The 14498-nt window shown below is 39.3% G+C and overlaps 2 protein-coding genes across 2 annotated transcripts; both read left to right on the top strand.

The window, feature by feature from the left end:
* The first annotated feature begins 1043 nt into the window (after positions 1–1043).
* On the top strand, positions 1044–3081 carry LOC116208951. Its single transcript, XM_031542528.1, has 4 exons — positions 1044–1415; positions 1501–2451; positions 2556–2558; positions 2929–3081. Exons 1-4 carry the CDS (start codon positions 1044–1046, stop codon positions 3079–3081), a joined length of 1479 nt encoding a protein of 492 aa, XP_031398388.1.
* A 4084-nt stretch (positions 3082–7165) lies between these two features.
* On the top strand, positions 7166–12527 carry LOC116208733 (galactokinase-like). The gene is made up of 12 exons (XM_031542283.1): positions 7166–7600; positions 8056–8102; positions 8377–8471; positions 8583–8665; positions 9111–9179; positions 9640–9825; positions 10226–10360; positions 10503–10637; positions 11029–11099; positions 11751–11828; positions 11987–12128; positions 12229–12527. The coding sequence occupies exons 1-12, from the start codon at positions 7253–7255 to the stop codon at positions 12337–12339; spliced, it is 1500 nt and encodes a 499-aa protein (XP_031398143.1). The 5' UTR covers positions 7166–7252; the 3' UTR covers positions 12340–12527.
* The last annotated feature ends 1971 nt before the right edge of the window (positions 12528–14498 follow it).

Raw genomic sequence — 14498 nt, 5'->3', positions numbered from 1 at the left:
TGTCGAAGAAGCTGAGAAGGAATTAAGGTTGCCCTTTATTTTTCTTTGTGATTGTCCATGATAACTTATCTTTCCACCATGATCGGAGCTCCATTACTACCACCAATCAAAATAACCATTGGTTAAATGACATTCAGTTAATCTGAAGAAGAAGAGAGCCAAAGAAGACCCCAAAGGGGAGCTCGAACCAATTAAGAAGAAAACCCAAAGGGGAGCTCGACCTGATGGAGCTGAAGGGGAGCCCGACCCGAGGGACCCGAGGGAAGATCAGTACTGATAATTTACTGAGCTTTCCTTAGTAGGTACTCTTCATGAAATGTTGAAATATTTGGGCAAATTGTTATGCTTGTCAATATTGTTTTACACATAAAATAACATTGTGATGCTTGTTCTATTACATTGGTGTTGTAGAATGGATGACTTTCACAACTTGAACTATCATGGATACACTCTTGAAATACACCATGCCGGGTCCTTTAAGGAAGAAGGAGGAGAATTGTTGTATAGTGGGGGTGAGATATTGCGTTGGGATATTGACCCAGACAAAGTGTCAATTACTCATATGGTGAAAGAATTAGAAAAGATGGGGTACAAAGGTAATGTAGAGGTGGTCTTGTGTCGGATCCATGGGAAGGGGTTAAAAGATGGATTATTTGAGATTTATAGGGACAGTTCTGTCATTCAACTCATAGGACAGCTATTAGAGCACAGACATTGCCAACTGTATGTCAAACACAAAACCGACCCTAACCCTAACCCTAAAGCATTTCAGCAACATAAGGTGGCTACTGAGGAAGGTGATGAGGCTACTGAGGGAGGTTCTTTAGGAAGGAAGGGAGTTGATGATATTGTAAATCGAGTTGCAGAAGAAAGTGAAGAGAACAGTAGTGAGAGTGGGAGTGATTTTGCTTTCGGGGATGTGCCTGCAGATCTAAGTGAAGAAGATGATCCTGAGCTCCAAGACATCAGATCCCAAGTGTAGGAGGGCAAAGGAAAAGGTCTATGATTTGTTGGTTGGTGATAGTAAAGCAGAGTATGCATTGATGTGGTTTTATGCAGATGAGTTGAAGAGAGCGAATAGGGATTCCTCTGTTAGTATGAAGGTTGAAAGGCCAATACCAGCTGAGCCACCTATATTTGATAGATTTTATGTGTGCTTTGATGCTTTGAAGACGGGATTTGTAAAGGGGTGCAAGCAAATAATTGGTGTTGATGGTTGTTTCCTGAAGACAGTGGTTAAGGGTGAACTCCTTGCTGCCATTGGTAGGGATGCGAACAATCAAATGTTTCCCATTGCTTGGGCAGTAGTTCAAGTTGAGAGTAGAGATACATGGTCTTGGTTTTTGAGTCGGCTTAAGGATGACTTAAACATAACTGATGACTTGGGTTGGTCAATCATATCTGATCAACAAAAGGTAATGCAAATAATATATATACTGCTTAATTATTCCCCTCATGTTAATTTTTAAAAGTGCTAATTTTTCAAAATTTTTTATGTAGGGGTTGGTACAAGCGGTAGCTGAGTTGTTTCCTCATGCAGAGCATAGAATGTGTGCAAGGCACATTTATGCTAATTGGGGTGGAAGTCACAAGGGGCCAAAGATACAAAGGCAATTCTGGAACATTGCTAAATCAACCACTGAAGTCGATTTCAAAGAAAATATGGAGTTACTCCATAAAATGTCACCCCAAGCATATGAGGACTTGCTGGAAAGACCAAATCTCAAGCACTGGTGTAAGGCTTTCTTTAATCCCATGGTTAAGTGTGACATTGTCGATAATAATCTGTGTGAAGCTTTCAATGGGAGAATACTCGAAGCAAGGTGTAAATCTATTTATTCGATGTTAGAGGACATTAGGAAGTTGGTGATGGAAAGGATCCCAACTCAGAGAGCAAACTGTGAGAAATGGACGAAAGATTTTGGTCCTAGAATTGAAAAAAAATTGCAAGAAAATCTGAAACTGAGTAGGTATTGTCATGTTATTTGGAATGGTGAAAATGGTTATGAGATCGAAGCTTGGGGCACCAAGTTTGTGGTTGACATCAAAAATAAATCATGTGATTGTAGGGCATGGCAACTTTCTGGAATTCCTTGTTGTCATGCTGTCTGTGCCTTATTACATAAGGGTGTAGATCCAAGTGAATATGTTCATAGCTTCTACAAGAAGGAGATGTTTTTAGAAGCTTATGGAAAGGTGATGGAGCCTGTGAGGGACCCCAAGTTTTGGGACCGAATTAACATGCATGAACCACCAATACCACCTATCTTGAAGAAGAAGAAAGGCAGACCCAAGAAACTGAGAAAAAAGACAGTGTTGGAGACTACCATTGGAAACGATGGGGTTGAGCAAATGTCTCGTAAAGGTACAGCTAATACGTGCAGCTTATGTAGGCAGCCTTGGCATAATAGGAGGAGGTGTAATCTAAGGGCCAATGACAACACTGAATCGGTAAACTCATTTTAACTTTAACGGATTGATGGATTTCGTAATTTCTGCAAGTTCATTTCAAGGTTGGAATTATTTATTTATCTGTGTTAATTTTTTGTTATCAGGCTGTATGTCGATCTGTAGGCCCTATTCCTACAGTGCAACAAATGCCAACCCAACGAAGTTCAAGGGTCTGTTGTTCGAAATTTAAGTATGGTATTACATTCTAGAGATCATATATATAATTCCTTGTATCATTCTATTTATCAATGTAGGGACAAAAAAGGCATGCGGGGAGACCTGGAACACAATCAAGAACTACAAATGAAGACCATGCTGCCTCAACTCAGTCATCAGTTGCTCAAACAAGACATTTCGATAATAGAGAATACATTGTAATGAATGTGAGTGAATCGTTGTAATTTTACCATACTCTGCTTAATTTTACCAATTATTTATAAACAAATATCTGTATAATATATTTATGTGTAAGTGCAGCCTGGAAGTGTAGGCGAATTAATCGTGGCTAGGGAAGCTGATATGTCTAGACAGATAGTGACAGCCAACCAACTTGAAGCCCAAGCACGAAAGAAACTGACCCAGAAAAAGTCAGAGGGGAGCAAAAAGAAAGGACTGCAAAAACGTGTCTGACGGAATGTGTGTCATTAATTTTTGTGATTTACAGAACAATGGATATGTTGATGTATTCTTTTGGAAAATGCAATATGTCTATGTTAATGCAGAACAGTGGCTATGTTTGTTATTCTGTCGAAAAAAAAATGTTTATGTTGCTTGGCAATGCAGAACAGTGGATATGTTTGTTATTCTGTCAAAAAAAAGGTTTCTGTTGTTTAGCAATGCAGAACAGTGGATATGTTTGTTATTCTGTCGAAAGAAAATGTTTATGTTGCTTGGCAATGCAGAACAGTGGATATGTTTGTTATTCTGTCGAAAAAAAAGGTTTCTGTTGTTTAGCAATGCAGAACAGTGGATATGTTTGTTATTCTGTCGAAAGAAAATGTTTATGTTGCTTGGCAATGCAGAACAGTGGATATGTTTGTTATTCTGTCGAAAAAAAGGTTTTTGTTGTTTAGCAATACAGAACAGTGGATACGTATGTCATTCTGTCAAAAAAAAGGTTTTTGACAGAATGGCAATACAGAACAGTGAATATGTTTGTTATTCTGTCGAAAGAAAATGTTTATGTTGCTTGGCAATGCAGAACAGTGGATATGTTTGTTATTCTGTCAAAAAAAGGTTTCTGTTGTTTAGCAATGCAGAACAGTGGATATGTTTGTTATTCTGTCGAAAGAAAATGTTTATGTTGCTTGGCAATGCAGAACAGTGGATATGTTTGTTATTCTGTCGAAAGAAAAGGTTTCTGTTGTTTAGCAATGCAGAACAGTGGATATGTTTGTTATTCTGTCGAAAGAAAATGTTTATGTTGCTTGGCAATGCAGAACAGTGGATATGTTTTTTATTCTATCGAAAAAAAAGGTTTCTGTTGTTTAGCAATACAGAACAGTGGATACGTATGTCATTCTGTCAAAAAAATGTTTCTGTTGTTTAGCAATACTTGTTCTGTTATGTATGTTATTTTGCTGTGAAAAAATGTTTATGTTTTGCAACATAAACAGTGACATCAGAAAAATCAGGCAACACAACCTGAGCTTTACCACAATACAATCTCAGCTTTACCAACACTACATCTCCTACAGACCGAAATCCAACCATATCCAACCAGCACCCTTTCACCATACAGATATACAACCAACACCCTATCACCATATTCAACAAGACAACAACAAAGACAACAACCAAGACTACATTTCCTATGCAGCACACCACAACACAACCTCAGCTTTACCAACATTACATCTCCTACAGACCGAAATCCAACCATATCCAATCAGCACCCTTTTACCATACAGATATACAACCAACACCCTATCACCATATTAAACAAACACTTTGGCTAGAACAATACTCACATCCAAACTGATATCCGTATAATCATATATGCAAAAAACACTCATATTGATATCCAAATATGTGCGAAACACTTGATATCCAACACTTATATCACACTGATATCCAATTAGAAATTTTATTTCATTAGCAGTCAGATGACTCGGTACAAAGTACACACCTACTTGCCAATACATAATTTACAGCCCAACCACATCCCAAACAAATTTCCAACCATAATACAGATGCAAATTGTAAAAACAACTACCCTAACATCACAACGACTATGTCGGTGCTATAACTCCTCCTCCAATTCCTTCATCTTCAATTTCAGGTACTTCATTTCCCATTCAGAAGAGGAAACTTCCTCTTCAGCAACAATTTCTGAAATCGATGCTTCAAAGGGATGGTCAATCCAGCTGAAATACCCACACCCCCCATTATCCCGGTACCTTGGACATCCGACGAATCTTCTACCTGGGTTGTTTGCTGTCCGTGAAATCTTCTGTTGAAGACGCAATCCGCATCTACAAACACTTGCACTGCTCCCAGACAAGGTGGCAGATTCTCTTGAACCATAACTCTCCCCTCTTCGGGCCTTTCCTCTAGAAGTTTGCTGCCCTTTTCCACGACTCATCACCGATTCCATGACGGGAATGCGTGAGGACAGAGTTCGAAGCTCGATCCAAGGGGACAGATACTGGTCTTCGATTTAGGGCCTAGAGGACTCAGGAGGGGATTAAGTTCAGGAAATGGGATTCAATCGAAGGGGATTCAATCGAAGGATTCAGAAGGGGATTCAATCGAAAGATTCAGAAGGGGATTCAATCGAAGAATTCAGAAGAACCGTCGGGCGGAGAGGCCGATGGTGGTGGCGCGGATCTCGAAGAAGTGGTAGATGTTAGGGTATTTCGGGAGGAGCTGGTCCTTGAGTCGGGAGAGAGATGGCTGGGACACGAGAACCAGCTGGAACCTGAAACACAGACAACACAGACAGGAGCAAGAGGGCGACTGACTGGAGGATCGGCACCGGAATTTCCATTAACATCAGACAGTTCCACAGATTTCCACAAACAGTAACGATCGCAAAAGTGGGAGCCGTAAAGTACCTGAAGAATCTGTATCTCTTCGCGCAGGACGACTTGAATGGAGCCAAAGTACCTGAAGGCTTCTTGGATTCAACCGAGGGGACGAGCTGCGTTCAGGATGGAGGAAGAAGTCGAATTCAGGAGGGAGGAAGTAGTCGATTTCAGGAGGAAGAAGTCGAATTCAGGAGGGATGGATTTCGTCGAATTCAGGAGGGATGGATTTCACGATTAGGAACGAATTAGGGTTTTGAAATTTTGGGAATTTTACTCGGGTAGAACCGAAGGAGAAGCCGGGTGCCGGGTTAAAATTCAAGCCGGGTCTTCCGGAATTCGGGCCGCCCACACGCGTGGAGTCGGGCCATTCGCGCCACGTCGCCACTTAACGGCCAGCTGGCAAGTCCGTTAGCACTGTTGCCTACTCCGTTAACGGGGGTAACGGATAGGACCAAAAATGACACTTTTTCTAAACTTATAGGACTTGTTTTTTCAAACTGAAACATTTAGGACTCGATATCAAAAATCGACAAACATATAGGACCGATAATGTCATTTTTCCCTTTAAATTATCTACACACTTTTTTTTTTGCTCGGATTAAGGGTATGTTTGGATTGTGAGTTGAGTTGAGTTGAGTTTTGATTTTAATTGGTTTGTAATGATTGTATTGTTGAATTATGAGAAAAAGTGTGAAAAATAATAAATAATTGAGAGAAAATAATGATTAAGTAATGATTGTGTAGTTGAATTGTGAAAAAGTAATGAATAGTTGAGAGAATTTACTATTAAAAATTAAATTGAATGGTTAAAAATATTTTAAAAATAAAAAAAGTAATGATTGTGATGTTGAATTGAAGATAAGTGGAGTTGAGTTGAGTTGAGTTAAAAATTATTGCGAATCCAAACACACTCTAAATATCTAGGTACTTGGAGTCTACTAGTAGTACAAAATGTCATAAGATCCAAAACTCACTAGGGGCCAAAAGTTTTCATCAAATCCCAAAGCTCACGGACCCATTGGGATCTGCCCATATAATAGCATTATTTTCCGTCACTCCCACTCATAATTAAAAACAACTAACCACAATTATTTAATTAATGAAAAGCTCCTCCTCTTATTTATTTAAAAAAAAGAAAAAGAATCTAAACTGAAAAAAAAAAGAGAGGAAAAAGAACAAAGCATGTGCATTATGCAGCAAGTAGCAAAAAGTGCTCAAGCTTTTATCATTTCAATTCAATTGGCCCTCTACTGTCAATGATTCCTGCCCCCCAACCAAATTCCTCCCATCAAAAGAAACCATTATAAAACGACAAACCCATCACGTGCTCCATTTTTGTTGTTTTTATTTCCCTTCTTTCATAGAGAAAAATATTTACAAATTAACCAGTAACGATCGAGATAGAAGATTAGTCGAGCTGCATCCAAACCAACCCGGACGCGTGTCGCGATATTATCGATTTGTTTCTAAAGCAACCAAAATACTTGTTTAAGCATAATAAAGTTATCCGGGAAGTAAGCTGTGTCAATCAAGACCTCTCTTATCTTAATCCAAATCATCACCCCCTGAAAAAAGAAAAAGAAAAAAGAAAATCATTTTCTTCTTTTTTATTTTCTTTTTTAATGTAATTAATTAATTAATTAAATTTTACGGGCGAAAGCGACAACGCCACATTCTGCTCTTTTTTGTGACGAGAGGAGTCTCACGTTTTTCCCATTGGCAGAGGGAAAGTTGGATCATCGCTCGCTCCCATTGGTCTTCCGTAGTCTCCCATGGCGAAACACGAGGATCTCCCGATCCCAGTTTTCTCGTCGCTGGAGCCGGTGTACGGCGACGGCTCTCAGCTCGAGGAAGCCCAGCTCCGGTTCGACCACCTCCGCGCCAAGTTCCTCGAAATCTTCGGCCACCCCCCCGACGTCTTCGCCCGCTCTCCCGGTCGAGTCAACTTGATCGGGGAGCACATCGACTACGAGGGCTACTCCGTGCTGCCCATGGCCATACGGCAGGATACCATCGTGGCGATTCGCAAGCACGATTCCCGGGAGGCTCAGAAGTCGCTTCGGATCGCCAATGTCGAGGAGAAGTACACCATGTGCACTTACCCTGCTGATCCCGACCAGGTCTGCCCGAATTCAACTCGACTGAAAAGACATCAATGTGCATCATTCGAGCTGTGTGGTTTTGGAAAGGCGAAGACTTTCCCCAAAACTGTTTCTTTTGCTCTCGGCTTATCTTCGCGAGCAGAGTTTTCTGTGTTATTTTCAGTAAACTGATGCTCCTGCCATTTCTGGGATTATGGTTGATGGTGAGGTCGAGTCTGACTGATCTTGTTTCCATTGAATTTGAAACGACTGTTCGACCCAGAGAAAGTGGACATTTTTGCATGAAGTCATCTATCTCTTCACACCTATCTTTCAAGGCTGATGTTGTTGTTCTTTCACTCTATTGTCTTCTCTGACTAGAGGACATGACACCAATTATGTCTACAGCTCATTAGGAGTTTCGGGGCAATTAATGCCGGTCTTGCAAGCTGCATGAAGTCACTTCAACTCAATGGTGCTAAATCTTTTTGCAGGAAGTTGACTTGAAGAATCATAGATGGGGCCATTATTTCATTTGCGGGTGAGACATGCCTATCCTTCTTGACGGTACTTCTTACTTGTCACTTTCTTATTTTGATGAAAACAATAGTTTTGCATCTGAGCTATGTCATGCTTGTAGCTATGTACTAAGGATACAGCCATTCAGGTGGACAGAATGTAATTGGGCATTATATCGCCGATCATGGTTGGATCTTATATGTTGATGAATTTCACTTATCTCTCTTATTTTGTATGTAAATGGTTTTACTATGAGTTTATGACTGAATTTTGAATAACAATGTCTTGTTAACTAGATACAAAGGCTTCTACGAATATGCAAAATCAAAAGGAATTAATATTGGTGAACCTGTTGGACTCGATGTTATTGTCGATGGAACAGTTCCTACAGGTATAGATCCCATCTACCCCAGTAAAATAGCCTTATAGCAGCAGACGTAATGTGATCTGCTGAAATGTACGTTAAAGTGATGATTGACTACTCTATATTTTTGAAATTCAGGCTCTGGATTATCGAGCTCTGCTGCATTTGTTTGTTCTTCTACGATTGCTATAATGGCTGCAATTGAAGCAAATTTCCCTAAGGTATTCAACGAGGTCTTTTGAGATAGGTTCACACTTTCTAGGTTTATAAATGTCGAGAGACTTTTATAGATATGTCAGTGAGACCTCTTCATGGATTGCAATTTTACGAGAATTATATATTTCCCTGAGTGAAAACTTTAAACTTCCATTGCATTAGATTTTAGTCAAGTCTTTTTACCTTTTGCAAGCGATGGACCAAATAATTGTAAACATGATATGTTTTGGTTGGAGTTAAATAGAAATGAATAGTCAGCATGTTCTGTCTTTGTTATGCTGATTAGCAGTGAGGTCTTTAGCAGTACATTTACCTTGAGGTATGTCATGAGCTTGATCTGTTGATTGATTGTTTCTGATACCTCTACAATTCTATTTTATCTGACTGAATGTATTTTCTTTCCTGAAATAATTTACCTTGGAATGCTAATATCTTGTTCCTCTGTTACAGAAAGAAATTGCACAACTGACATGTGAGTGTGAACGACATATTGGAACTCAATCCGGTGGAATGGATCAGGTTACCCGCACACTCCCCCTCTCTTGTGACTTTTCCATGTACTTTGTTTTCGGATTCCAAATTCAACGACAAGTCAATCTTTCCTTTGAGAAAAAATAAAAAGTTTTCTTTGTTGACAAGCTTCATGAGGATTCCTTTCTGTTTGTTTCTCCGTCATACATTTCTTATTCTAATTAGGAGTCTCTACTTTTTCGTGTCACAATGATATTTTTACTTTTTTTGTTTACTTGTAATTGATATTAGCATCCTTCCTAAACCTTATCAGTATCTAATTTTCTTTTTAAATCATATAAGGTAGAACATTCTTCAAATACTAAAGCTGTATTGAAAACTCTAGAGTTATTAATTAACATTTGAAGTTACCTCGTTTCCCTTATCTTATGTTTCATACAAATGTCCAGTTTTAAACCCAACTAATCAGGAGTGACTAAATTCTGTTTTTTTTCTTTTGGCTTGACAGGCCATATCTGTCATGGCAAAATCTGGGTTTGCTGAGCTGATTGATTTTAATCCTATTCGGGCAACTGATGTGCAACTTCCTGCTGGAGGGACTTTCGTAATAGCTCACTCTCTGGCAGAATCTCAAAAGGCTGTTACTGCTGCTACCAACTACAACAATAGAGTCGTGGAGTGTCGATTAGCTGCGGTATGTTGTTTTTTTTTTTTTTTCCATCTATCATGAACTGTCTAGTGTCTGAACTGTTGTGTTCTCGTACTTGTTCTTCTTCATTATTTCAATTCAGATGCATTCTTCTTCCCAAGTAGATTGTAAGATATTATTTTTATGGCGAATACTAGTAACAGAGAGCACGTCTAAGTTGGCTACAGGTTGTGGACAACTCTCCCGTCAGATTTAGAGCAATGTTTTTAAACTCAAAGCTGCAATTTGATGACTGGTATATAGAGTCTTTTTTTCTTCATTGTTAGTAATTGTGAGTTTTGGAGGTCAGGGTGCAAATTTGTGTTTCGACTACAATTGGAACCATAGATACTGGCATATCTAAGTCTGCTTATTTAACCTTGTTATTTTGCGACTGTTCTTCCAGATTGTGCTTGCGATAAAGCTAGGAATGAAGCCACAAGAGGCTATCACCAAAGTTAAAACTCTTTCTGATGTTGAAGAGCTGTGTGTATCATTTGCCAGCAGTCACGGTTCTTCAGATCCCGCAGTTGCCGTGAAGGTGTGCATTTTCTTTCCTTTTCTTTTTCTAGTTTTGGCCGATCCACATCTATGATTTTTTTAAGCAGCAAAGGTATGTTCATATGATCAAACCTTTTATTGATTCTTGCCTCAACTATGCTCCTTTTTTTGGCCCTCAACAGGAATTTCTGAAAGAGGAGCCATATGGTGCAGAGGATATCGAGAAGATCACTGAGGAAGATCTTCCATCAGTTTTGGGCCATTCTCCAACTTCTTTGGATGTGTTAAAAGCTGCCAAGCATTTCAAATTACACCAGGTTCTTGTCCATTTCTTGGCCCAGCTAGTTCAGTTGTAGGTTCTCTTTAAAAATATTGTGATGTCAATGGTGCACGTAAATACACATTTTGGCCAAAGATCTTATTATGTCAGTAAATTCTAGCTCCATTCCCCTTAAAAATCATCCATCGTGAGATTAATCTTTTTGTTTTCTTGATTGACAAGGTTTAAATTTTGCATATGCCAAGTGTAAATTTTTATTATTTTCTTCCTTTGAAATCAGTAGCACTTACCTGAGCTTCGCTCTTGACATTTTTCTCCTCGAAATTTTCTCGTCTGCATGTGTTGATCTCATTGCTGGCATTTTTGACACAAGATGGAGTTGTATTGTTTCCTGAGATTAATTCATGTCAATCTGTACAATTTACCAGAGAGCGTCTCATGTCTATTCCGAAGCGAAGCGGGTTTATGCTTTCAAAGACACTGTTTCATCTAAGTTGAGGTAAGCTGCCATTGATAAAATTTAGATTCTGTTTTGTTATTCCTTTTTTGGTGTATAGTTGTATAATGGTCCATGTACGCTTTCACGCTTGATATAAGCATGGAAGCTGGAAAGTCGGATGCAGCATCAATCTCTAAATATGCCGCTATTTATGTCATGGGATGCACTCGAGTATTTAAATAACTACCTTTACAAAAGTAACATATATGAGTGTGATGCTCCTCTAAATACCACTTCACTATGCTAGTTCGGCCATCCTTTTGTTTTCTCTTTCCCCCTTTCCAGCAACTCAGTAAGTGATTTTGCTTTGGGCCAATGATTTGTTTTAGAAGTTTCGCAGTCCTTTGACGCGTCAATCTATGCAATACTATGAGCCATCCTGATTGTGGTGATGCTGCATATGATCATTCGAGGCATTTTTTTTCATTTCCTTTTGGAGTGCAACGTTTTACATTTGTCCTTCATGTACCTGCAAATGTAGATATTCACTTTCGAAATAAAAAACAAAGCAAAGGCTTGCAATGTTAACATATTCTCGGTCGCTTGCAAAAGGTTTCTTCTAATGATTTTTGCAGAATCTGTTCGTATTCGGGAGCAGATCCTCGTTTCTAGAAAATACTGAATTCCTGTCCTGGCTAATTGTTTCTGCAGTGACGAAGACATGCTTAAGAAGCTCGGCGACCTCATGAATGAGAGCCACTACAGCTGCAGCGTTTTGTATGAGTGCAGGTAAAACATTTCTGGACCGCATGCCTTCACACAAGCACCAGCCAAATGCATAGAGAATCTGTTAAACCGGAACTAATTTAGGTATAGAACATTGTATATGCCCCCCCTGCTTGGTTATTCTCCCAGTCACCTCCTATTCCTGTCTGTGCTATGAACAGCTGCCCTGAACTGGAGGAGCTCGTGAAAATATGCCGGGAAAATGGGGCTCTTGGGGCAAGGCTCACCGGAGCAGGCTGGGGTGGCTGTGCAGTTGCTCTCGTGAAAGAGAACATCGTTCCCCAATTCATTCTCAACTTGAAGGTACCGATTCATCTACATTTTGTGCTCGTATATCTAATCCATGTATGAACTGTCCAAACCCGAGCTACATTAACTGTGTTTCTGGACCATCCCTGTTCAGGAGAGCTTCTACCAATCGAGGATCGACAAGGGACTGATCAACAAGAACGACTTTGGGCTTTATGTGTTTGCTTCCAAGCCTTCTAGTGGTGCCGCTATCTTCAAATTCTAGCCTTGTCCATTTGATTCACCCCGTCAATGAGGCTCATTTGGTTTTCATGATTCCCAAATGTGTGCCCCCGGTGTCTGTTATCGATTACATCGGATTGCCCGGAATCATAATGCGCTTTTTATTCCGAATAAAATTGCACCATTGCCAGATTAAGTGCGTACTGGTCAATGGGAACATGGGTTTCACAATCCATCAGGGACGACATGGATTCATGGGTTCAACATCGTTTAAACATACGAAATTAATAAACACAGGGCATATAAGATCATCTGATAACGTGATCTTAATTGAAATGGAAGTGGATCGATCCAACAGATGACTACACATCCTTGATAAACCAAGCTTGTCAAATAATTCGGGATGCATCTGCAAGTGCCGTACCAAATGCCCCGCAAAACGCGCAATAGGGATTGAGACTTTCTGCAGTTGAAAATTCACAATAAAGAAACCCCCGTATTCATTCTGTTCATTGCCGGAACTAATCTTGTCGCCGATATTATGACTGTCCACGGTCGATGCCAATTTGCCAAGCGAATCGTGCCGATGTGCCAAGGCTCTAATTGCATAGGGTTCTCTCTTTCCTTACAAGCTTCATCAGATAATTCAAGCATTTTATTTTTTTTAGTGGGATCATGTGAAGGAAAGATCGCCATACTTCCCGGAAGCTCACTGGAATGGATGTGGGAAGTGGAAGTGAAGCGATCTTCTGGAGTGTGAATTATTATCATTACTTATTGAATTAAACAAAAGAAATACTCACAGACACAATAAACACATTATCTATTTATTTTCCCCCCCATGACATTAATTGTTGGGTAAATAATATAAATATACGTGTACGCATATATATTAAATATATGCATTATGTGTATATGATATAATATAAGATCCAGGTGGTCCAATGATGGTTCGTCTCAGGTCACGAACGTCGCTACCCTTCACTTTGATTAGCAATGGCTCGTGGGGCCTCCCAATTGGGATTTTTCTTATAATATAAATGTCAGTGACTGACTCGACCCATGCATTTATGTTGTGAGATATAAATCAATTTTAATAATTCTTCGATCTTGATGTTTGATAATTTGATGGATCCAACCGCACGTGGTTTTGCTCCTCCCAATGTGTGGGGTGCAGGACGAAAGTCATATAATTCATTTGAAATTCAAAACGGATCAACCGATGACCCTATCATGTAAGAGATCAGATCCGAGATCATTAGTGATTCGGACATCGGTCCTTCTTATGAGGTTATGTACTCTGCCTTTGTTTTCCGTAAATGATTTTAATTTGTTAGTGAATTTGGTTTACTACCCTTGCATATGCATGTCAAAGTATACTTATTTCCATTCGACGTCTTTGACCAGATATTAATTAAGTAGATATCTCATCGTTCTTTTGCCTATAGATCAACCTTCTTGCTAAATCGAGAGAAACGAATTGATAGGGAGGAGAAAGAGAGTATTTTCCATGCTAATTTTTGAAAATTTCATACAATTTTTTCTCCCCTTTCCCTTCAATTCCTTCGTATCCATAGTCCATTCTTGTTGCCAAATTTAAGCGACCTTGATTTGGCTCCAACCCACCTATAATTAGTTGATGTTCCTATTAAGAACTTCCATTTATAGTTTATGGAAAACTTGGATATGCTTTTCATCGCTTGAAACTAAAATGGGATTTCAAATAAAATGAATTTTCACGGTTCCGTAGATGATGATAGGAATTAAAAAGATAATATATCATAGGTGGCCTGATGACAATTAGGGATATCTTAGGGTCGATTGGCTAGATACTTTGGGTCGAGTGACCCTTCTATGAATACCTCCGTAGTTTATCCTAGTTCTAAGGCAATAGTTCCATGTGCGTCTCTAAAACTATAGACCGTTATGATTAACTTCAGAGAGTTTTAAAAAGAACACTCTGATCTACCTCTAGTATCCCGCGGTGGTAGCTATTAAGGATGGCAATTCGTGTCGTGTCTAAACGGATTCGTGTCATCGAAGTCATAACCCGTACACGAAACGATTATTAAACGAGTTAGGTTTTGGAAACCCATACACGACACGTTTATATTCATGTCAACCCATTTAGACACGTTTAAATCCGTTTATCGAAACGTGTCATAATATGTACAAGTATATACGACATGATTATAAACGTTA

Source organism: Punica granatum, chromosome 5, assembly GCF_007655135.1.
Source record: "Punica granatum isolate Tunisia-2019 chromosome 5, ASM765513v2, whole genome shotgun sequence".
Lineage (NCBI taxonomy): Eukaryota > Viridiplantae > Streptophyta > Magnoliopsida > Myrtales > Lythraceae > Punica > Punica granatum.
Note: the sequence above shows the minus strand (reverse complement) of the source record. Positions and strands in the feature narration are given on the sequence as shown.